Raw genomic sequence first — 21,935 nt, forward strand, 5'->3', positions numbered from 1 at the left:
AGGGCGCTGTCTTCAACACTGAGGTGAGGGGGAGGGGTGGGGACCAGGAAGAGGGAGAAGAGGAGGAAGAAGAAAAGGAAGCCAGAGCAGTGTAAAGTACAACCAGACATGGCAGGATGAGGGGTTCGGGGAGAGCATGCAGGAGCTGGCCCCGTCCTCTCCTGAATTTGTGGAAGAAGATGGCTGCCCTGGCACCAGAGAAAGACAGCAAAGAGACAGAGTCCAGCCCAGGCTGCTCTTCCCTCCCTCCCCTAGTGACCGGCCCCCCCTCTCACCAGTGATAATGTCCTCTATGGCCCCATCACGGTCACTCTCATAAATGAGCGGCTCTTTCTGCTGCTTCCTCTTCAGCTCCGAAATGAGGTCCATTTGTTGCCTTCGGGCCTTGGTAGGGGACTGGATCAGAGGTGATGGGGAGGCATGCTTTGACCATCTGGGCCTCCTCCTCTCCTTCCAATCCCCAGCCACCCCAGACACCCCATTTCTCAGGGACGCAGCTGGGAAGGTGGTGACCACTGGAATGCCCAGGGGGATCCAGTGAGGGGCTGGGATGGGTGGGAGGGAGGGAGGCTCAGGGAAGAGACACTAGACAGCCTCATCCCCACAGCAAATACTTGAAGACCTTCCTGGGCAATGGAAAACCACTTTGCAGGTGTAGACTTTGGTCTCCTTAGGCTACATAAGGGCACATTGCCCGCCCCCCCCCAATAGACAAGCAGTGAAATGATGTCCCCACGGAGACCAGCTGTGGTTATGGGGGGCAGGCAGGGAGGAAAGAAAAGAAATCCAGCATCTCAACACCCAAGCAGCATGGAATCATGCCTTACCTTGGGCACTGCAGGCTCCCCTTCGCCTGCGATGGGAGCCCCGGGAGCCCCGGCCTCCTGGGCTGCAGCCTCCTGTTTCTTCCACTGTTCCACCTCCTGCTCAGCTTTCTGGCAGGAGGTAGCCATGGTCAACTCAACATGACCGTTCCCCCCACACACAGAGCACCCCCTCTAGGCAGGATCCCTGCATCCACTCTGCCCAGCCATCTGGCCCTCCAGGAACTTCAGCCAGAAGTAGGGTTCCACCGTAGCTCCCTCCCAGAATACAGGCCCAGCCTCCCTCCCCTAACCCCTAATGAGCCTGGCATTGCAGGGGCAGAAGGCAGAGGAAGGACTAGGGGTAGGCAGGGCATAACCAGGGGCTTGGATTTTTTTTGTTGTTTTTTGGCTTACACAATGGGGTTAAGTGACTTGCCCAGGGTCACACAGTTAGTAAATGTTATGTGTCTGAGGCTGGATTTGAACTCAGGTCCTCCTGAATCCAGGGCCAGTGCTCTATCCACTGTGCCAACTAGCTGCCCCCCAGGGGCTGGATTTTTTTTAAAAATGGCTGTATTTTTAATGACAAAAATACAACACAGCTGTGCATATTTTTTTTTGAATTTACAAGTTTCATTTAATCAGGAATAGGCAGCAAAAAAAAAATGCAAAGCCAGCTTTCTTTACAGTGTCAAAATGCAGAACAAATGGAAAAATATTATGGCGTTGTGCAAATTTATTTTGTGATGGCTCAGGTGACACATGTTACAGATAGGCAGCTGTGTTACTAGAGCTCCAAATCCTGCCTCAGATACTACCTGTGTGACCCTGGGCAAGTCACTTAAACCCTCTCAGCCTCAGTTTTCTTCTCTATAAAATGGGGATAATAATAGCACCTTCCTCACAGTTATCATGAAGATTAAATTATATACTTATACATATGTATTTCACATTATACATTTGTTTTATACATTTATATATGTACATGTAAATGTAAAGTACTTTACAAACAGTAAGATGCTCTAAAATACTAGCTATTAGCTAGTCTTATAAGGCTCAGAGCCTCTAGTAAACAGTGACAGATAATGGGTACAATTTTCACTTAAGGTGGGAGGGGGCTGGGGGCATGTAGGTGGCACCATAAAGCACAGAGCACAGCACTGGCCCTAGAGTCAGGAGGATCGAGTTTAAATCCGGCCTCAGACATCTACTAGCTGTGTGACCCTGGGCAAGTCACTTAACACTGACTGCCTCCAAAAACAAACAAAAATCCACCAACGCTTTATCCTGACCCTAGCTAGGAGTCACAGTTGCAAGTCTATTAACAAACAGCTCACATTTATATAGTGCTTTCAGGCTTTATATGTTATTTTCTCAGCTATCTCATGTGGTGTAGGTGCTGTTATTATGCCCATTTTACAGATGAGGGAATCGAGGATGAGCCTTGAGGTTTGCCCAGTCAGCTGGTAAATGTGTGAGGAGGGTTTTTAAATCCAAGACTTCCCGACTCCCAAGTCAGATACTCTACAATAGTTCCTCACAGAAAAGCCAGGATGCCCAGCCCAGACATTCCAATAACCCCAGGACCCCTTGGGAATTAATTACACAGCCCCTCTCCTTTCCAGGCCCCTCTCCAATACCTTATAGGCTTTGACGAAGCGACTGAATACAGGGAAGAACATAGACGGAGGGGTGGTCTTGGGATTCTCCCCGAAGTATTCCACCACAGATTCATATGCCTCCTGTAGGTAGGTGCCTCCCATCAGTCTGACTCATCAGCTTCCCACCTGATCCCTGTCCTGCTCCAGCCCGGCCTCCACGTCCCCACCTGATCCCCGTCCCACTCCAGTCCAGCCTCCAGTCCTCAGAAGGAAGCCCTCATGCGTCTTTTCCTGACCTCAACAGCTGTCCACTTCCACCACCCCCCCACCATGGTTCTGACCCTGTTGCCCTCTTGTGCCAGGCCCCCCCAGGCCCAACTATGCCTGGGTCCTACCCCTCTAACCCATCTCTGATATTCCTGAGTAGAAAGTAAGATCCAGGAGGGCAGGTTGGGCTTTGTTTTTTGGTCTTTACATCTTTGGCGCCTGGCTCATAAGAGATAATGGGATGAAAGGCTCACCTTGCTGGGATGCTTTTCTGCCACAGCCCTTTGAGAGGGTGTGTGTGTGTGTGTGTGTGTGTGTGTGTGTGTGTGTGTGTGTGTGTGTGTGTGTCCCAGTCCCGCTGATGCTCTTGCATGCCTGCCCTGCGCACCCACCACCCCCTAAGGTTCCTCCCACTGGCACAGAGCCCTGCCCTGCTGTCCCACCTGGGCTGTCTTTCCATCGGCCAACAGCTTCTCCATACTGGGACTGTTGACCTTCAGGAACTCCTTCAACACGGCATTATCATCTTGGCGCATGAACTCCCGCCTGGTCAGCTCCATGCCCCGCTGGAGAGCCCGGGTGTCCTGGAGGACACTGTCTAGGGACACTGGAGGGAGGGTAGGTGAGCAATACATCAGGGAGAGACAGAATCTCTCCCTTGCCCTCATTTCTTTCTTTCTTTCTTTCTTTCTTTTTGGAGGCAGGGTAAAGTGACTTGCCCAGGGTCACACAGCTAGTGAGTGTCTGAGGCCGGATTTGAACTCAGGTACCCTCATTTCTTCTTATTCTCTCCTCATTCAGTCATCCCTCCCAGTCAGTCTCAGCTGCTTGGTGTCCCCCTTCCCCCTGGGTACACCCTCAGTCCCAAGAGGCCAATGAGCAACAGGGAGCCCCTTGACCCCTCCCCACTCCCACCCTCCAGCCCATACCAGCCCCAGCCTTGTCCAGAAAGTGCAGGTCAGCGTGGAAACAGGTGAGTTTGGGATACTTCTCTCCGATCACCTTCACCAGGTAGTGCAGCAGTGTCTGCTTCCGGTCCGTCGACTTCATCTCCAGCAGCTATGGGGAGGGGGAGCTATCAGAGGGAACCAATCGCAAGCCTCCAGCCCCACCCACGGCAGGAGGGGACGCCCAGACGTGCCGGTGCGACACCCCTCCCCGATCCCCTCAGACCGCCCTCTCCGAGTCCCAGGGGCCAGACGAAGTCCCTTACTGCATCAAGGCTTTGCAGCCTGAAACCATAGGCTGCCCCGCGTTTACTGCTGTTCATGTAATTCCCAAAGGCCAGGACAATCTGGAGAGAAGAGAGGGGGAAGAAAGAGACAGAGAGGGAGAGCTCAGCAGGCCCTTTGCCCAGAGGATTTTTTTTTCCCCTTAGGAGGCAGGGAACACATTTTTCTACGTTCTGAATGAGTCTTCCCTGGAAGTTCCTTAGGGACAAGGGACCACATCTCCCCTCCCTCAAACTCGGGACTCCCAGAAAGTAGCTCCTTTGTCCGTAGAGGCATCTATGGTATGGAAAGAGCCTTGCTTTTTAAAGCAGAGGACCTGGGTTCTAATTCAAGCTCTGGCACATAACACCTACGTGTGTGAAGGCAGACCTAGGCCAGTCAGTTTGAGTCTTTGGGGTCCACGGATAAAATGAGTGGTTTGGATGACAACAGATGTTCTCAGTCTTTCTTGGTGTCATAGCACAATGACATAACACGGGGCAGATTGGGAAGCTTATGGACCTCTTCTCAGAATAACATTTTTAAATGTATCAAATAAGATTGCCAAAAAAATCAGTTATATTGAAAAGCATTTAACAAAATATCTTTAAAAAGCAAGTTCATGGACTCCATGTTAAGAATCCTTGGACCAGGGGTGGCTAGGTGGTACAGTGGATAGAGCTCCAGCTTTGGAGTTAGGAGGACCTGAGTTCAAATCCAGCCTCAGACACTAAACATTTACTAGCTGTGTGACCCTGGGCAAGTCACTTAACCCCAATTGCCTCACCCAAAAAAAAAAAAAGAATCCTTGGACCATATGCTCTTTGAGATTTCTGTCAGGGGCAGCAAGGTGGTACAGTGGATAGAGCACTGGCCTTAGACTCAAGAGGACTGAGTTCAAAGGTGGCCTCATGTGCCTCAGACATTTACTGTGTGACTCTGGGCAAGTCACTTAACTCCAATTGCTTCAAAAAAAAAATTCATATATATATAAACCACACCCCATCAGACTGAAACTTCCTAAAAATAGGCTTGGGACCACAGCCCAGTACCCAGGAAACACCATCTGTTTGACAAACACAGACTCCATGACTTCTCTTCCTCCATCCCCTTACCTCTAAGATATTTCGGAGCTTGTCAGAAGACTTGAGAGATATGGAAGCAGCGATAATAGCGTTCAGTTGCTGTGGGAAGAGAATCCAGGGGTGAAGAGGTAAACCGATGGGAGGGGAATGGAATGCAGCCTCCTGACCCTAAGGTCAGGCAGCAGCAAATAACTGCTGGCCCAGCAACCTCCATGTTGAAATGCTTTGGAAACTTAAAAACACTATACAAATGGGAATATTTATTATTGGGGTTTGGTTGAGGGGATTGGTTGAGAGCTCCTACTTCTTTCTCCCAAATGCCCTCAAATGACCCCAGGGATTCTCTCCCCTGTTTCAGAGAAGGGGGCTCTGAATTCATCTTCTAAGACAGACCCGGGTCCTCACCAAACAAGGTCCCTGTCCCCCTAACCGTCCCCTGCCGGTGTCCCCAAATACTGGATGCTGACTCTGTGGACCCAAGCATGAAGCCCTTCCCATCCACCCCAGCTGCCCCTAGCATCCATACCGGCATGAGTAGCTGAGCAGTGTCCGGGAAGTTGCCCAGGAAAGCCAGAGTGGCCATTCTCTCAGACAGGCGAGGGATGCGGCTGAAACGCAGCATGAACCGGTCCTCGTCAGACAGCTCCTCCACTGGCCGCTGCTCCTTCTCGTAGCGTCCAATGAGGCTCAGCTCATACTCAGTGGGCAGGAATCGAGTCAGGAGCTCCAAAAAGTCCAGGCTGAGGGCCTGCAAGTCATACCTGGGCAGAGTGGGAAGGGCGTGAGGTCTACACACACAGGAACACAATCTGGAGTTTGAATCCAGACTCTGCTCTTGACCTAAGGTGGAGGATCACCAAACCAAGCATGTTTGTATCTGTTTCCTTGCGGCCTCCCCCATTAGACTGGGGGCTCCCTGAAGACAGGGATATCCTTTGCGTCTTTCTGTATCCTTGGTGCACATTGCCTGGTACATAGTAGGTGCTTAATAAATGTTTGCTGACTGACCATCTGCCCTTCCAAAGGTCCTCTGGGCATCTACCTGGCTGCCTCATCCTCCAAACCACCAAGCCCTGCCATTTATCCTGCTAGTACGCCCAAAGCACGACTGGGCCTTCCCATAGCACCCTTAGAACATCTGGGCTTTCTCTTAGATACAGCTAGCTGTCGTAGTGGATACAGCGCTGGGCCTAGAGTCAGGAAGACCTGAGTTCAAATCCTGCCTCAGACAATCTCGCATAGGTCATACACACTAGTTGTATAACCTTGGGTAGGTCACTCAACCTCTGACCCAGTTTTCTCAACTGTAAAATGGAGATCATAATAGCACCTGCTTCCCAGGGTTGTTGTGAAGATTAAATGAGGTCACATTTACAAAGTGTTCAGTATAGTTCCTTGAACGTAGTGGGTGCTTAATAAATGCTTTTTCCCTTCCCCTCCTCCCTCCTCTCATTGTCTTCCTCAGTTAGAGTGTGTGAGGTCCTTGAGAGTAGGGACTGTTATTTTTTTGCATCCCCAGAAAGAACTTGCTTGGTACAGAGTAAGTGCTTAATAAATGCTTTTTCCCTCAGACACCTGACACTTACTAGCTGCGTAACCTTGGGCAAGTCATTTAACCCCAATTGCCTCAAAAAAAAAAAAAAGAATAAATGCTTTCTCATTCACTGACTCAAGCCATGGACCTCCAAACTCTGGGTCCTGGGCTGCCTTCTCTTTCCTCTGAATGAAGAGATGATTGCTGAATGAATCCCAGTTAGGCCTCTCTCTTCCCCCCCATACAGGCCCTTCTTTCTGTCTATCATATACTATGCACTCTTGTACCACTCTCCCCCCAAGAGCTCTCTTCTCTGTTTTCCCTCAATTCCACTCATCCTTCAAGGCCTATTCAAACCCTGCCCCAGCCCACTATGAGCTCCAGCAGCAATTCACGTCTAAGCCCCAACATCTAGGCATCGTTTTGTTTCAAGGTATTTCATTTTGTCTCCCCAACTGTGCTTGCAGATATCTGGTAGCCAGGGGACTAGATCTAACATTTCTCTATATCACCCCACAGCTCCAAGTATAGAGCTGGATAGAAAACAAGAAACAAAAAGGTTTGTTGACAATTTCAGAGGATGAGGAAGATAAAGCCAGGGAAGGTGGTTAGAGGAGCCCAGGCCCAAAGGAGTTGACTTAGAATCCTGGCTCTGCAAATAATAATAATAATAAATAATAATAAATAATAAACAAGCAAGTCCCATCCTCTAAGCCTCAGTTACCCTCTCAGTAAAATGAAGGTGGACTATAATCATCATAGCCTTCTTCTTTCTATTCCAACCCCAGGTACATTCAGTGAGGTTGGTGCCATGTCGTCTATATGTGGCATAGTGGGGGATTTAGGGTCCAAAGATCCGGGTTCAAATCCCAGCAAGGCCATCAGGATCACCTGCATAACCACAGGTAAGTCACTTCAGTTATCTAGGTCTCAGCTTCCTCATATGTAAAAAAGAGGGCTTTGGGCTAGACGACCTTGAATGTCTCTTCCGGCTGTAAATCGAGGCTCTCAGAGGTCCTCCCCAACTCTAGACCTGGGACAAGAAAGAACATAGCAGGCAGAAGAGACTGGGTAGCAAGGGAAATAGACCCCCATCTGTCTACACATCACTGGGTCCATGCAAGGATTTATGTGTGCATGTGCAAAGAGTCCCATACTACTAATTATAGCAATAATAATAATTGCATTTACCTACCACCTCCTGACGGAGAAGTGATGGATTAATAGGCAGAATGAGACACATTTTCTGGACATAGTCAAAATGGGAATTTGTTTTGACCATGCAAAAAAAAAAAATAATGGCTAGCATGTACAAAGTACTTTAAGATATGCAAAGAGTTGTTTATAAGTTATTTCCCTTCATCCTACAATAGCCCTGGGGGGTAGATGCTATTATGATCTCTATTTTACAGATGAGGAAACTGAGGCTTGAGAGAAGTCAAGTAACTCGCTCAGGGTCACAGAGCTAGTAAGTGTCTAAGGCGGGATTTGAATTCAGGCCTTCCTGACTCTAGGTCCACCACTCAATGCACTGTGCCACCTACCTGCCCTAGAGCTGGGACATCCTAGGTCTGTAGCACTAGGCTAGCTGAGAACTTTAGAGCCACAAAAGAATCAAGAGTAGTCCAGACACATGACCCATTCCACTGTCCACTTCTGTGCCGGTAACCTTCCTTACTCACGGGTATGAAAAAAGGAAGGAGAGCTCTGAGACATCTCTCTTACTCGTGGGTAAAAAGGGAAGAGTGCCATGAGAGGTGTAAGGAAGGAGGATGGCAAAGACAGACACAGAGATTAGAGCACTCACGTCTCGATGGCCTGGCAGATACAATCGGTGCTCAGATTGCCTTTGCGTAAGGTGATGGCCAGATTCTTGGCCCGGTTGGCCTCAATGAGCGTCACCTTGCTTGGGGCCTTTTGTGTAGTCTTGGCTTTGAGGGCATTCAAGTCCAAGGAAGGACCCTGAGACTTGGTCTTGAACTGTTCCTCAAAGTCACTCATATCCAGCTCCTAGCATGGTAGAGAAGGAATTAGTGGGTTCAGGGCCAGAGAGAGACCTGGGACACCATCATTAAGGGTGTGTGACATCACAGCCTTCCCTTTTCTTTTCCCACCCCAGCTACTTCCAGGGAGGTTGGTGCCATGTCCCTCTGTAGACCTCAGACAATTCTGCCCCATCCTGGGTTAGCTCCACCCCAAACTCATTAGGTCCCAGGTGTCTCCCACCGTCAAGGATGCACAGAACAGTGACCCGAAAGGACAAGATGGAATCAGCAAAAAAAGAGTCCCAAATGTGACACTGCCCCGACCTGAACACTGAGTGGGTTCATAGAGCCCATGTTAAGCTCAGAAGACTCAAATTCCACGGGCTGAAGTGGGAGAAGCCCATACCTGTAGGACTTTCTCATCATTGATCTCAGTAAAGACAGTGCCCGTGATCTGGTTGGGCTTTAGGGCCACCCAGTTGAAAACTGGCATCCGGAACTTGGTCTGAATTGGTTTCTTGGCCTTCACTGTATAGATCAGAAACAGGATTGAGTCCAGGGTTGGGGGGGTCATAGCTAGACTACAGAGCTAGGGTCGGGCCTACGAGATGAGGTAGACAAGGAGGTAGGATACATAGGATTGCGGGAAGTGTTAAGTAGGGTGGGGAATAATAGTCTGTTGCTTCAGTGGGGACAAGAGGAGGCCTAAGGGTGACTGAGGTATGCATTAGAGTTGTAGACTTGGCCAAAAGGGAAGAAAAAGCGGGTGGAAAGATGGGATGGTGGGTGTTAAGGTGAGTGGAGTGGGAGGAATGTAGTCTCAGGCCAGCAAAATGCAGGTTTCTTATTAGGATCTCATGAACAGACCTCCTACACACACACATACCTCAACTCTTCCCTGAGCTAGAGGAGGCCAGGGGAATATCAAGGGATATTAGGGTCACTGCCCATATTCACTCCCCATGGAAACCTCTAGTCCTGGCTCCACTTACCTGTACTAGTTTCTGAAGCAGGCCCCCCAAAGGCATCAGGAAGTCCTCCAGGAGGAGGAGGAGGAGGAGGTGGCACTGTTCCATTCATCCCTGGTGGTGGGGGTGGTGGAGGTGGGGGTGCTGGGGATGCCCCAGGTCCAGGCAATGGTGGGGCAGGGGGTAGTTCCAGGTTACCAGGAAGGGGTGGAGGTGGAGGGGTACTGAAGGTGGGGTTTCTTGATGGGTAGGTGAGGCGAAATCAGAGATTGGGGGAGCTGGTGGTGGTGGCGGTGGTGGCGGTGGTGACGGTGGACACACAGATGCAGTGGGGGGAATTGCTGGAGGTGGGAGATCTGGAAAAAGCAGCAGAAAGCAATTGGACAGTCATCTTCCTCTTTGCTGGCAGACTGCAGTTCCTGGCAGCAGTGGAAGGTAACAGAAGTTTCTCAAGCTTCCTAGGAAACCCAGGTTTCCTAGCATGCAGGGCCCCCAGGGGACCTACTAGTTCAAGACCCCTACCCATCAGAGCCCACGCTCCTAACCCCACGGCAGCCACCTTCTCTATTGGCCTACTCTCTTTCCTGGGCCTAGCCTTACCCACCCGTCTACTATCCCCCCACCTATCAGACTGGCCACCATGGCCTAAACTCTCGCCTCAGAATAGGGCCTTAGAGGAAGCCTTAGTGAAAATCTCTCCTCCAGCCTCACAAGGAGGCTCAAAGCACCCCTAAATTCAAATCTCTATTCACAGGATTATAGATGTAGTGTTGAAAACCAATCATCAATTTCAACCTCCCTATTTTGTGGATAAGGCAAGCAGGGCCCACAGAGGTGAAGTGACCAGCCCGAGTTCACACCCTTGTTCACTCAGGTAGCCAGTGACAGAGCCCGGACTCAAAGCCAGGTCCACTGACACCAAATTCAGCATTCTTTCCACCATGCCAGGCTGCCTCCCTCAGCCATGCCCAGAGCATCTCTCTCTGTGAACCCATCCTATCCCCTGCCTTTAGGAGCGTGAAGGTCTCCCGAGGTTCTGACCACAGAGCACCATCTCCATCACCCCCTCTTCCCAAACCCCGGCTTGCAAACACCTGTGCTGGAGGAGTCGGGGGCCACAAGCGTCATCGTTTTGGGCGTCATCACGTCAGATGGAGTTGCCACGACAACTGGGATGATCTCAATGGTGATGTCTTCCCCAGGTCCTCTTAGGATTCGGATTAACCCTTTCCTTTCCAGCTCCTCCAACTTAAGCTCCAAGGCAGAGGGCTGGGCTGGGACTGGGGTGAGTACAGGCACCTTCTTGGGGTCAGGGGGCAGCTGGGAGGTACCCATGGTGGCACACTCACTGTGGCGCTCCTGGATACCACATCCCCAAAGAAGGATAGAATCAATAACCCCACTAAGGACATTAAGCCAAAGCCCACTGACACAGGTTCCCACCAAATCCTTCGGTACATGGAGTGCTAAGCTTCGAACACCTGAAGAAGCTCGTCTGCCCTGTGCCACTTTGCCTCATCCTTCTCTCCACGTTACCCCCAGCCAGTTCCATCATCTTCTACCTCCTCTCCTGCCAATGGTCCCCTAGCTCCTTTCTGGCCTCCACGCCCCCTTCCCCCCAGCCCAGCCTTACCCGGAGTACGTCCAAGTCCTTTCGGGTATAGCTCAGCTGCTTCTCCAGCTCAGCGATCTTGGCCATGGACTCGTTCTCTGCCTCCCGGAGCCGCTCTGTCAGCTGTGGCAGCAGCACATGGTGAGCACACCCACCCCTGGCTGCTGACATCGGGCGAGGGGGTGGGTACCAGGCAGGCCTGATACCCAGGAGGGGGCGGGAAGAGGGACAAGAATGCCTCTTGCTTCAGCGCCCTTCCCTTTTATTCTCCAATGTGTGGAGCGGGGACAGGTACAGGGAATGGGGACAAGGAAACCAGCTGGCAGTGAGGTGAGCTCCCCATCACTGACCCTGGCACAGACCCCACTGGGGGCTCCACATTCCCCAGGCCCCTTCCTTTTTCTGGACCAAGAGCTAGAACTACTCAGTTCAGAGATCCTAGAATGCATTCTCTTGCCACCCATTCAGCCTTTAGCTGTGAAGAATAACCTTCATCCCCCTAGCTCTACTATTTTATTCTTTGGGGCATATTCCTTTTCTGCCTGGCACCAGTAGGGGGTACCATGCCTAGTCTTCAAGCAAACAAACACCAAGGCCCTGTGTAGTCTCAGCCTATGGGAGCACCAGTCTGCCCGAGAGGGTGGTAGGAAGGGCAGGATCAGAGTGGGAGACAGAAGCTCTGGGAAACAGGAAGACCCCAATGGAGAAAATATAAATTGACTCATCCATTCCCCCAATCTTCCTCCTTCCAGAGGAGGTCAAGAAGATATCTCAAAGCACTCAATGTTTTCTCCCACTGGTCAGGGGAGAATCCTTGATGAAGGAAGTGGGGGTGAAGGCGTAAGGTACCAGAGCAGGAGTTCTGACTCTTGGGCTCCCAGGGTCCCCACTAGATGTCCTGGGGTCCTTCCTGGGGCTAGTTCCTTCTGTCCCCAGAATCATACCTGCTTTGGAGGAGGCTGCATAAAAGGGGGTCTCCTCCTGGTCCCACCCTCTTACCAAGGCCACCTGCTCCTGCAGCTCCTCCATGTGCTCCAGAACTGCATTCTTCGTCTCTGTGTCCTCCAGGAGGGCACCCACATCAAACACGTTATCCAGATATGCCTGGATCTGAACCTGGAGCTTATCACTCTCTGTAAGCCGCAGCCTCTGCCACCGGTGAAAGGGTAAGAGGAAAGGGGGTGAGGGCCAGGAGAGGCCCCCTCCCCTAGTGTTCTCCCACAGCGAGTAAAGGAACAAGCTCTACTAATCCCTCTCCCATTAAAAAGAAAATACCCCAAAAGTCCCGCTCCTCCAGGAAGTCTTCCTGAATTGATCAGAAAAATTAGACCTAATAGTTTATTTTGTTATGCTCTACTCCATTTGGCCATGATGTCCTCCACAGATGGTCTCCTCCAGGCACCCTGGCTCTTTCCTCAAAAGGCACACACAATTTTCATGCTCTAGGCTTTCATGCATTTATTTACAATTAGCAAGCATCGCATGTCTGCACGCCCTGCCTTCATATGGGCAGTCTGTTTGAGACCATCTCATGCTCAGGCTATAGGGTACAGGACAAAGTATAGGGTATGGGGCTTGGGGGCCTGGAATTCTTAAATTGCAGTCCAGTTTCTGATGCTAACTCACTGTGTAATCTCAGGCCAGTCACTTCTTCCTTGGACCCTCTATAAAATGGCAGGCTTGGACTGGACGGTCTCTTCCCACTCTGAATTCTAGGATCCCATGAGCCAAAGGCAGGGGCCAGGGCTTGGCCTGTGTGGCCATCTGTGCCTCCAGCCCAAAGCCATGCCTTCACACAACAGGATGTTTGGACAGGGTCTCTTGCTGCGGATGCTGCTAAGAGTGTCACTGGGAGAAGGAGGGACTCCCACACCAGGGCTTACCTCCAGGTAAACATCCAGGCCCAGGTGGGTGAACTCATACTGCAAGAAGACTCGAAAATTCATGTTCTCCACTGAATGTACCACAATGTTGATAAACTGCATACAAGCCACCTGGGGGCAGCGAAAGTCACTGGTCAGTTTGTGAGAGTGGGAGCTGGGTAGCTTGCAATTGCCAACCCACCACCCAAACCCTAAGCCTGTTTTCCTCAGCTTCACCTGCCCTGTTAACCTTCCCCATTATTCCATCTGGACCCATCCAAACTCCCCTCGCAGTCCTCAGCACCCCTTTCTTCAATACCCTAAGAACTCCAGTTTTCCCTATGGTAGACCCTGTACAGCCTCCCTGAGGCTTCAAGGCCTCCCAAGGAAGCCCCAGTAACTAATAAAGCTCCTCCTGGGGAAATGCCTTGGTCCAAAGCCAGCCAGAGAAAGATGCAGGCACAGGACCGAGGCATTCCAGGTCCCAGCTTGAAGCTCGGAGCCCTTGAGGGCCTCAAGTCCAACCCAGCGGGCCTGCCTAGAACAGCTAGGCCGTTACATTAACAGCCCCAATTTAACCCCAGCCCACTGCCCCCACTCACCATGAAGTCAATGTTGCTATCTTCATTCCGGAAATACTCCATCAGTCTCTCAAACCTGTTCTTCTCACCACACGCCTTGCAGGACGAAAGGCCAAAAAGAGGGGCTAAGTTAGGGTGTTAGATGGCGCCTGTGCCCCTGGATGCTCCCAAGTCACTGGGCATCATGGGAAGATTTTTTTTTTTGGTGAGGCAATTGGGGTTAAGTGACTTGCCCAGGGTCACACAGCTAGTAAGTGTCAAGTGTCTGAGGCTGGATTTGAACTCAAGTCCTCCTGACTCTGGGGCCAGAGCTCCATCTACTGCGCCACCTAGCTACCCCAAAGATTTTTAGTCTTAAAGCCAGATACACCTGAGTAGAATCCCACAACTGACACTCAGCTCAGCTTCCTCATCTGTAAATGGGAATAACTATACTCACACCACCTATGTCATTGGGTTGATGGAAAAAGAGTACTTTGTAAATCTTGAAGCCCTACACAAATGTGAATCATGATGATGATGGGTATTCTTTAAGTGGCAGGACCCTGACAGAAGAACTACTTGTTCAACCCCTCTACTGATTTCTTTTCTTCCATCAACTAAGGGTCTCAAACTGTTTTCTCTTCTAGGCTAGGGCAGGAAACGGAGGGGGGCATATTCTTACAAGGTAGACAAGCAGCCCCATTTTTACAGGATGACAGTGACTCAGCTAAGACTGAGGTCTTCTACACCAGGAACACACACACACACACACACACACACACACACACACACACACACACACACTTCCTCTTACTCCCTACCCAGGCTTTCCTCACTGGGAACACAAACTCACACCCCTCTTACTCCATGCTAACCACCAGGCCTTCCCTACCAGAAACACACACACACACACACACCCTCTCACTCTCTGCTAACCACCACCCTAAAAGCTGTTGAATTTCAAAGTGTGCCTATGTTCCCTGAAACATCAAAGTTTACAACTACAAGGGATCTCAGAGGTCAACAAGTCTGATTCCCTCATTTTACAGATAAAGAAATTCAGCTGGGTGACACAGTGTTAGATTTGGAATCAGGAATTCCCAAGTTCAAATCCAACCTCAGACACAAGTTGTGTGACCCTGGAAAAGTCACTTAACTTTGTTGTGCTCGGTGTCCTCATCTATAAAATGGAGATAATAATAGAACCCACCTCCCTGGGTAGTCGTGAGGATCAAATGAGCCAGAATTTGTAAAGTGCTTCACAAAGCTTAAAAAGCACCATTAACTGAGGGACAAAGAAATTGAATGGTTTACTCAGGGTCAAACAGCTAGTAAGTGTATAAGGTGGGATTCAAAGCCAGGTCTTCCAGATGCTAAGTATAATATCTTATGCACTATACCACACAGAAGCCGCAGAAAGTGGCCTCTGCTGCCCTGGCCGTGCTAAGAGAGAGGAGGAACAGAGTCAAGTCTCCCTGTGCATGCTGCCTTGGTGGCCCCCTCCGTCCCCTTCACCATCTGCCTGCTGGGAAGCTCTAGGCTCTGAAAGCCAGATCCCATTATAATGCTCAGAACCGGTCTGGGGTCTCCTCAGGCTCAAGCTGCACTGGGAGAGAGCCATGCAAACAAGACACAAACCAGCGTTCTCAGCCATGCCCTGCACAACCACAATCAGGACAGTTCACCCTGTTCTCCCGGAGGGACCAGGGATGCCAGCCTGGGTACCATTCCAAGGCCTGAATACTTCTTGGGCACTGCTGGTTGCCATGGCCCCCTCTGTAAACCTCACACCAAATTCCAAGTTCAACCGAGCTGACCCTGCCTGCCTCTGTGTTCACTTTCCTAGGTTAAAGTACCAAATTCACATAGCAGGCAGACAACCTGGAATCACCTGGGGCGTGGTCACCAAGAGTGGCAGTGAAATCTGCAGTCTAAGACCTGGCCTCCAATTCTGTCTCTTCCCATTTACTACCTCAGTGACCTTAGGGCAAATCACTTAACTTCTCAATGGCTGGACCAGATGATCTCCAAAGTCCCTTCCAAATAAAAATCTATGATGAAAGAAATTAGATGGTGTCCATGGAGCGGTGAACTGGTCTGGCCATTCTGGAAAGCAATTTGGAACGGTGCCCCAAATGCTATTAAGTTATATCTCCTTTGACTCAGTGATACCGCTACTAGGTCTACTCCCCAAAGAGATCAAAGAAAGGGGAAAAGGACCCATCTGTACGAAAACACTTATAGCAGCAAAGGACTGGAAACCGAGGGGTGCCCGTCAGTTGGGGAGTGGCTGGACAAGTGATCGTACATGAATGTGACAGAATGCTATTGTGCTGTAAAAAATAACGAAGGGCGTGGTTTCAGAGAAACCTGAGAAAATCTGTATATAAAGTCGGATGCATACAACAGATGCAAAGTGAAGTGGGCAGAGCCAAGAGAACAATTTATATGATAACAACAATACCATAAAGATAAATGACTTTGGGAAGTCATAAACACAATGACCAACCACAATTCCAGAGGATTCATGATGAAACCAGGTTCTTATCTCATGATAGAGAAGAGATGTACTCAGATTGAGACTTTTTTTTGGATATAGTTAATGATAGAATTTGGGGGCAGCTAGGTGGCACAATGGCCTAGGATCAAGAAAGACTCCTCTTCCTGAGTTCAAATTTGGCCTCAGACTTATTGGCTATGTGACCCTGGGCAAGTCATTTAACTCTGTTTGCCTCAGTTTTCTCATCTGTAAAATGAGCTGCAGAAGGAAATGGCAAACCACTCCAGTATCTTTGCCAAGAAAATCCCCAAAGGGGTCACAAAGAGTCAGACATGACTGAAAAATGACTAAACAACAAGAAATGAGGGAATTTGTTGTGCCTGCCTATGTATGTTTTAACATAAGTTTTGTTTTTCTCGATTTCTCAATGATGGGGAGATGGACCTTTGTTTGAAGACAGAATAAAATTTAATTTAAAAAGAAATCAACTAGAATCCCTACTCAATCCCACAGCAGGGACCCTCTGAGCAACCACAAGTCCACTCAGTTCCATCAGGGCGAACAGTGGGTAAGTATGCCTCAGGAAAATAAGAGTGACTGGGGGCAGCTAGGTGGCTCAGTGGATAGAGCCCTGGCCCTGGAGTCAGGAGGACCTGAGTTCAAATCCGGCCTCAGACACTGGACACTTACTAGCTGTGTGACCCTGAGCAAGTCATTTAACCCCACTGCCTAGCCAAATAGATAGATAGATAGATAGATAGATAGATAGATAGATATCTAGATAGATAGATGGATAAGTGAACGAATGAATGAATGAATGAATAAGAATGAATGTCTGGGGAGAGCTTAGAGGGAGGTAGCCCTCCCCACCAAACTAGAGGAGGGTGGGGACTGTGGACCCCCAGGACAGCATATTATACATAATCTATAAACACTTGTGTGTACATCTTATCTTCTCCTATTAGGATGTAGGAGGCCCCTTGAGGACAGGGACTGGTTCACTTTTATCTCTGGGTCCCCAGTGGTCAGCTCAGTGCTGTATGTAGTAAGTGCTTAATAAATGCTGATGGATTGATTGACTGATTGATTGATCAGGGGCTTCTCCCCTACTGTCTCTAAGTGGGGCAAACCTAACACTGTATTCTTCCTTTATTTCCCCTACATAATTGCCAGGGAAAGCCCATACCAGCCACTCCCATGAGCTATGAGTCACTGCACCTACCATACCATACTTTTTTTTTTCTTGAGGCTGACAATTTCTCAGACACTACCTAGCCTGGATGTATTAATAGCTGAGCACAGGCAGAATGTGGGGGAAGGAGGCTACTGAGTGCCAGGAGCTGACTCCTTTAAAGGAGCAGACTTTTCTAAAAAGAAAAAAAAAGATGGTGGTAGGTAAGCAAGGGGAGAAAGGAGAGAGGAAGGGAAGAAAGAGGCATGAGGGGAAGGGGGGAGGAGGGAAGGGTGGAAAGAGGAGGAAGGAGAGAAGGGAGAGAAGAAAGACAGAGGTGGGAGAGAGGAGGGGGGAGAGAGGGGAGAGAGAAGGAAGGGAGGGGTGGAAAGAGGGGGAAGGAGAGAGGGAAGAGAAGAGAGAGAGGGAGGCAGAGAGAGGAGGAGGTGGCAGGGGGGAAGAGAGGAAGGGGGAAGGAGAGAGGGAAGGAGAAAGGGGAGAGGGAGAAAGGGGAGGGAGGGGGAAAGAGAGAGAGAGAGAGAGAGAGAGAGAGAGAGAGAGAGAGAGAGAAGAGAGAGAGAGAGAGCGCGTTGCTCCCCTGGCACTGAGAAGGTCAAACCCCACCACAAGGGACTGAGGAATAGGGGCTGACTCAAGCTCGAGGCAGCAAGTGCAGTCAAGGGGGGTTTTGACAAATGGTTCTGGAGAAGGAATATCAAGGGGAAAAATACTGGTTGTGTAATCTTGGGCAACTCACTTAACCTCAACAGGACTCAGCTTCCTCAGCTGTCAAAAGAAATCAGATTTGATGAGATGAGTTCTGGGGTCCCCTAGAGTTCTAAATTCTCCTAGGAACCACTTGTGAATACTCACAGGTTTTGGAGTAAAAGATTAGGGGCACAGACAGTGGAGAGAATGGGGCCACAGGACGGAGAAAAGAGGATGGTGTCCGGGGCCTCTGGAGAAAAGTCTGGCAACCTTGACGACCCAGTTTTGCTTCACCCCTTTTTCCCAGGCCTATTCAACATCCTCTTCCGCTAAGTGGGCCTTTACAAACTAAGTCATCCTCCCCCACCCAACCGTCTGCTCCATTCATTCACTCTACTTGGGTTTCCCACACACTTGCCTCCAGAATTCACACTGTTCAGCTTTTCTACGTCTGTTATTTTATGGGATGAGCTGGGATTTAGGTGTGTCATGGCTCCCTCACTAGACTGAGGGTTGCCTGAGGGCAGCGACTGGCTCTCCCTCATCAAATGTGGAGCCCCTTGATAACGGAGACTGCTTCCCCCATCATCAGGTTGGAAGCTCCCTCCCTCTGGATCCCCTCCCAGGACACAGGGGGTGTGTGTGGAGGTGGTGGAGGGGCCTAGACAGACGTGGTGATGATACCAAGAAAAAGCTCTCAGCCCAGCACCCAGGAGAAACATAGACTCCAACCATGCCTGTTCTCTCTGGAGCAATCAAGCAGTCTCAATCAAGGAAGGGAGGTAGTAGAGGAACAGTGAGGGCTTGGGAGTTAGAAAAACCAGAGTTCAAATCCTACCTCAGACCCTTCCTAGCTGTGTGGCCCTAGACAAGTTATTTAACCTCTCAGCCTCAGTTTCCTCATCTGTAAAATAGGGACAACAAAAGCACCTAACTCACAGTGTTCCTGTGAAGATAAAATGAGATAATATATGTAAAGCACATTATGGAACTTTCCTTGAAGTGCCATATAAATGCTAGTATTATTATTATCGATAGTATTAAGTTACTAGCAAATGCCAGAAGGTACTGTGCTAGGTACTGGGGATATGAGTATATCATATGAGTATCAAATGAAAGAAAATGTAAGTGTCCTGGCTCCCTGTGAGGTAGGTACTATTATTTAAGATTGGGAAAATCTGAAAGATTCCCATTTTATAGATGGGGAAGCCACGTCCTCACAGTGACGTGACTCAGGCTACATAGATAGGAAGGTAAGCAAAGGAGTTGCCAGGCTCTCACCTACTGCCTCTCCCATCTCAGGACCCCCAAAACCCCACAGGACATGTCCACCGCAGAGCACAAGCAGCCACCCCAGACTCAGGTCCTTGCCTGGATCACACTTGCCTGCTGAGGTCCCAGGAAGCCAAAGGAAGTGGGCACCTCTGTCACCCTCCACCCTAGCCTTGAAATCCCAAGTCTCTGAGGCCCAGGACTGGGACTCCCCTGCCCCAGCACAGAGCAGCAGTACGGGGAAGAAAGTTAAAGGGCCTGGTGCTGCCATACCTCTTTGAAGTTGTCAAAGGCAGCCAAAATGATTTCGTGTCCCCCCCGCACCAGACACACCGCAGCCAGTAGCTCCAGCACAAGAGCCTTGGTTCTAGAAAGAGATTTGGGGGAGGATGAGACAGGAGAGAAATGTGGGCCAAGCTGGGAAGGAGGGATGGACGAGCTGGGAAGGGAGGCTGGGAAGGTGGGACCAGCTGGCTGGATCAGAGAGGGGCAGGATGGGGTGGACCTGGGCTGGGAGTCAGTGAAGGGGGTCGAGACAGTCAAGGTCAGGAGAGGTGAGACTTGGGGAGGAAAACACACACACAGCTCTGGGAAAGCGGGGACCTCACCTGGGACTCTTGTTGTTGAGACTCAGGGTAATCTCATTGACACAGGCCGGATGATTCATGACAAGGCTGAAGCCAGACTGGGGAGAGAGAATCATCTATCAGTCAGTCTATCCTTATAACAAGATCTACCTAGGCCACATGCTCTCACCTGACCAGATCAAAATGTCGTTGGGAAATGTTTCACAAAATAAATAAAAGCACAATACAACACAATGTTAATTTGTGGTTTTCTAAGTCAGTACAAGACCTGCCGAGATCTGTTTCTATTTGAGTTTTGACACCCCGAGTCTACATGGTGCAAGGGTGATTATTCCCATTAAACAGACAAAGACAGAGGCTCCAAAATCTGAAAAGATTCTGCCCACGGTTACACACCTAATATAGGTGTCAGAATCAGGATCTAAACCTAGACCTTTTGGCACCGAGTCAGCTCCATCTTGTCCAGGTCCTGCCTTTGGGCAGGAACATGGCCAAATTCCATCCAGAGACTGACCCATCTACCTTCCCCCTTCCATCTCTAGGTGAAAATTCCCACAGTCTCAGTCACTCAGTGTAGACCCTTCAACATGTAACCACCCTCATGGTTACAGAATCACTCAGTCTCAGGAATGGAAAAGGTCTCGGAGGCCATTTATTCATCCACTGCATGAAGGCCTCCAGCACGGAGTGACCCACTCCCTCCTAAGGCATCATCCCCTTGCACTTTGGAGGAAGCTTTCGTTGTTAGGAAGGTTTTCCTTCTATCGAGCTTAAGTTTGCCTCTCAGCAATTTATTGTTATAGTTCTGATCCCTTAAATCCCAAGCAGAACAGGTCTAATCTTTCTTCCCCAGGAGAATCCTTTAGACACTTAAAACAACTATGGCCTCCCCCACTTCCCAATGTTCTCTTTTTTCAGGCCACCTAGCCCCAATTCCTTTAACCAATCTTAGCTGCTTTATATAGTATCTCTCCTCAACCTACTGCTTCAACCAAAGTACATTTCCTCTTGCCCTGTTGTAGTTACAATTCTCTGTCTAAACATTCCTTTACCTTTTTAAAGGCCCTAAATTAGGGTTTTCTTTAACCTTCTCTATTCTAGGCTAAACGATCCTGGTTACTCTACCTATTCCCCATAAGAGTTAGGTTCAGGGATGTGCTGGAGCCAATGCAAACCAGCTCCCACAGGAAGGCCGATTGTTACATTTTCAGTGGAAACATTTTCACCTTGGAAATGGGCAAATGCTGCAAATCAGGGCTTGATTTATTGTTTTGTTGGTAGTCTAGAATTTTAAAAGTAATGAAGTAATATCAAAAATTTTTATAGCAAGTTTCTCTGATAAAGGCCTCATTTCTCAAATATATACTGAGTATATTACTGAGTCATATTTATAAAAATAAGAGCCATACCCCAACTGATAAATGGTCAAAGGATATAACCAAGCAGTTTTTAGAAGTAATCAAAGCTATCTCTAGTCATATGACAAAATGCTCTAAATCACTACTGGTTAAATGCAAATTGAAATAACTCTGAGGTACCACTTCACCTGCGTCAGAAATGACAAATGCTGGAGGGGATGAGGGAAAAACAGGTACACTAACGGAGCAGTGAACTAGCCTAACCATTCTGGAGAACAGTTTAGAACTAGGCCCAAAGAACTACCAAACTGTGTATACCCTTTGACCCAGCAATACCACCTCTAGGTCTGTATCCCAAAGAGATCAGAGAAAAAGGAAAAGGCCCCATATGTTCAAAAAGATTTACAGCAGCTCTTTTTGTGATGGCAAAGAATTGGAAAACAAAGGGATGCTCATCAATTAGGGAATGGCTGAACAGGTTGTGGTATATGATGTGCTGTGGGAAATGACAAGGGGGGGGCGATTTCAGGAAAAAAAAACCCATGGCAAGACCTACATGAACTGAGACAAAGTGAAGTGAAAAGAGCTGGGAGGTCATTGTGTACTATAACAGCAATATTGTACAACGATCATCTGTCAAGGAGTTGGCTACTCTGATCAACACAACGATCCAAGATAATTCTAAGGACTCATGATGAAAAAATGCTATCCACTCCAGAGAGAACTGATGAACTCTGGTGCAAATTGAAATATAATTTTCTCACTTTCTTTATTTTTCTTGCTTTTTTTTTGAAATATGACTAATACGGAAATGTTTGCATGATTTCACATGTATAATTGATATC

At 49.1% G+C, this 21,935-nt stretch overlaps 1 protein-coding gene across 1 annotated transcript in view; it reads right to left on the reverse strand.

The window, feature by feature from the left end:
• FMNL1 (formin like 1) overlaps window positions 1-21,935 on the reverse strand; it is a 55,821-nt gene that overhangs the window by 1,230 nt on the left and 32,656 nt on the right. Inside the window, 19 exon segments of the mRNA XM_020997339.2 lie at window positions 276-396; window positions 828-935; window positions 2,447-2,548; window positions 3,118-3,281; window positions 3,604-3,733; window positions 3,888-3,968; window positions 5,001-5,069; window positions 5,497-5,731; window positions 8,312-8,514; window positions 8,896-9,017; window positions 9,482-9,679; window positions 9,682-9,813; window positions 10,552-10,816; window positions 11,091-11,192; window positions 12,069-12,218; window positions 12,953-13,063; window positions 13,534-13,608; window positions 19,419-19,512; window positions 19,754-19,830. Of these exon segments, the coding sequence (XP_020852998.1) occupies window positions 276-396; window positions 828-935; window positions 2,447-2,548; window positions 3,118-3,281; window positions 3,604-3,733; window positions 3,888-3,968; window positions 5,001-5,069; window positions 5,497-5,731; window positions 8,312-8,514; window positions 8,896-9,017; window positions 9,482-9,679; window positions 9,682-9,813; window positions 10,552-10,816; window positions 11,091-11,192; window positions 12,069-12,218; window positions 12,953-13,063; window positions 13,534-13,608; window positions 19,419-19,512; window positions 19,754-19,830 (2,539 nt within the window).

Source organism: Phascolarctos cinereus, unplaced genomic scaffold (genome assembly GCF_003287225.1).
Source record: "Phascolarctos cinereus isolate Bilbo 61053 unplaced genomic scaffold, phaCin_HiC Scaffold_5;HRSCAF=322, whole genome shotgun sequence".
Taxonomy (NCBI): Eukaryota; Metazoa; Chordata; class Mammalia; order Diprotodontia; family Phascolarctidae; genus Phascolarctos; species Phascolarctos cinereus.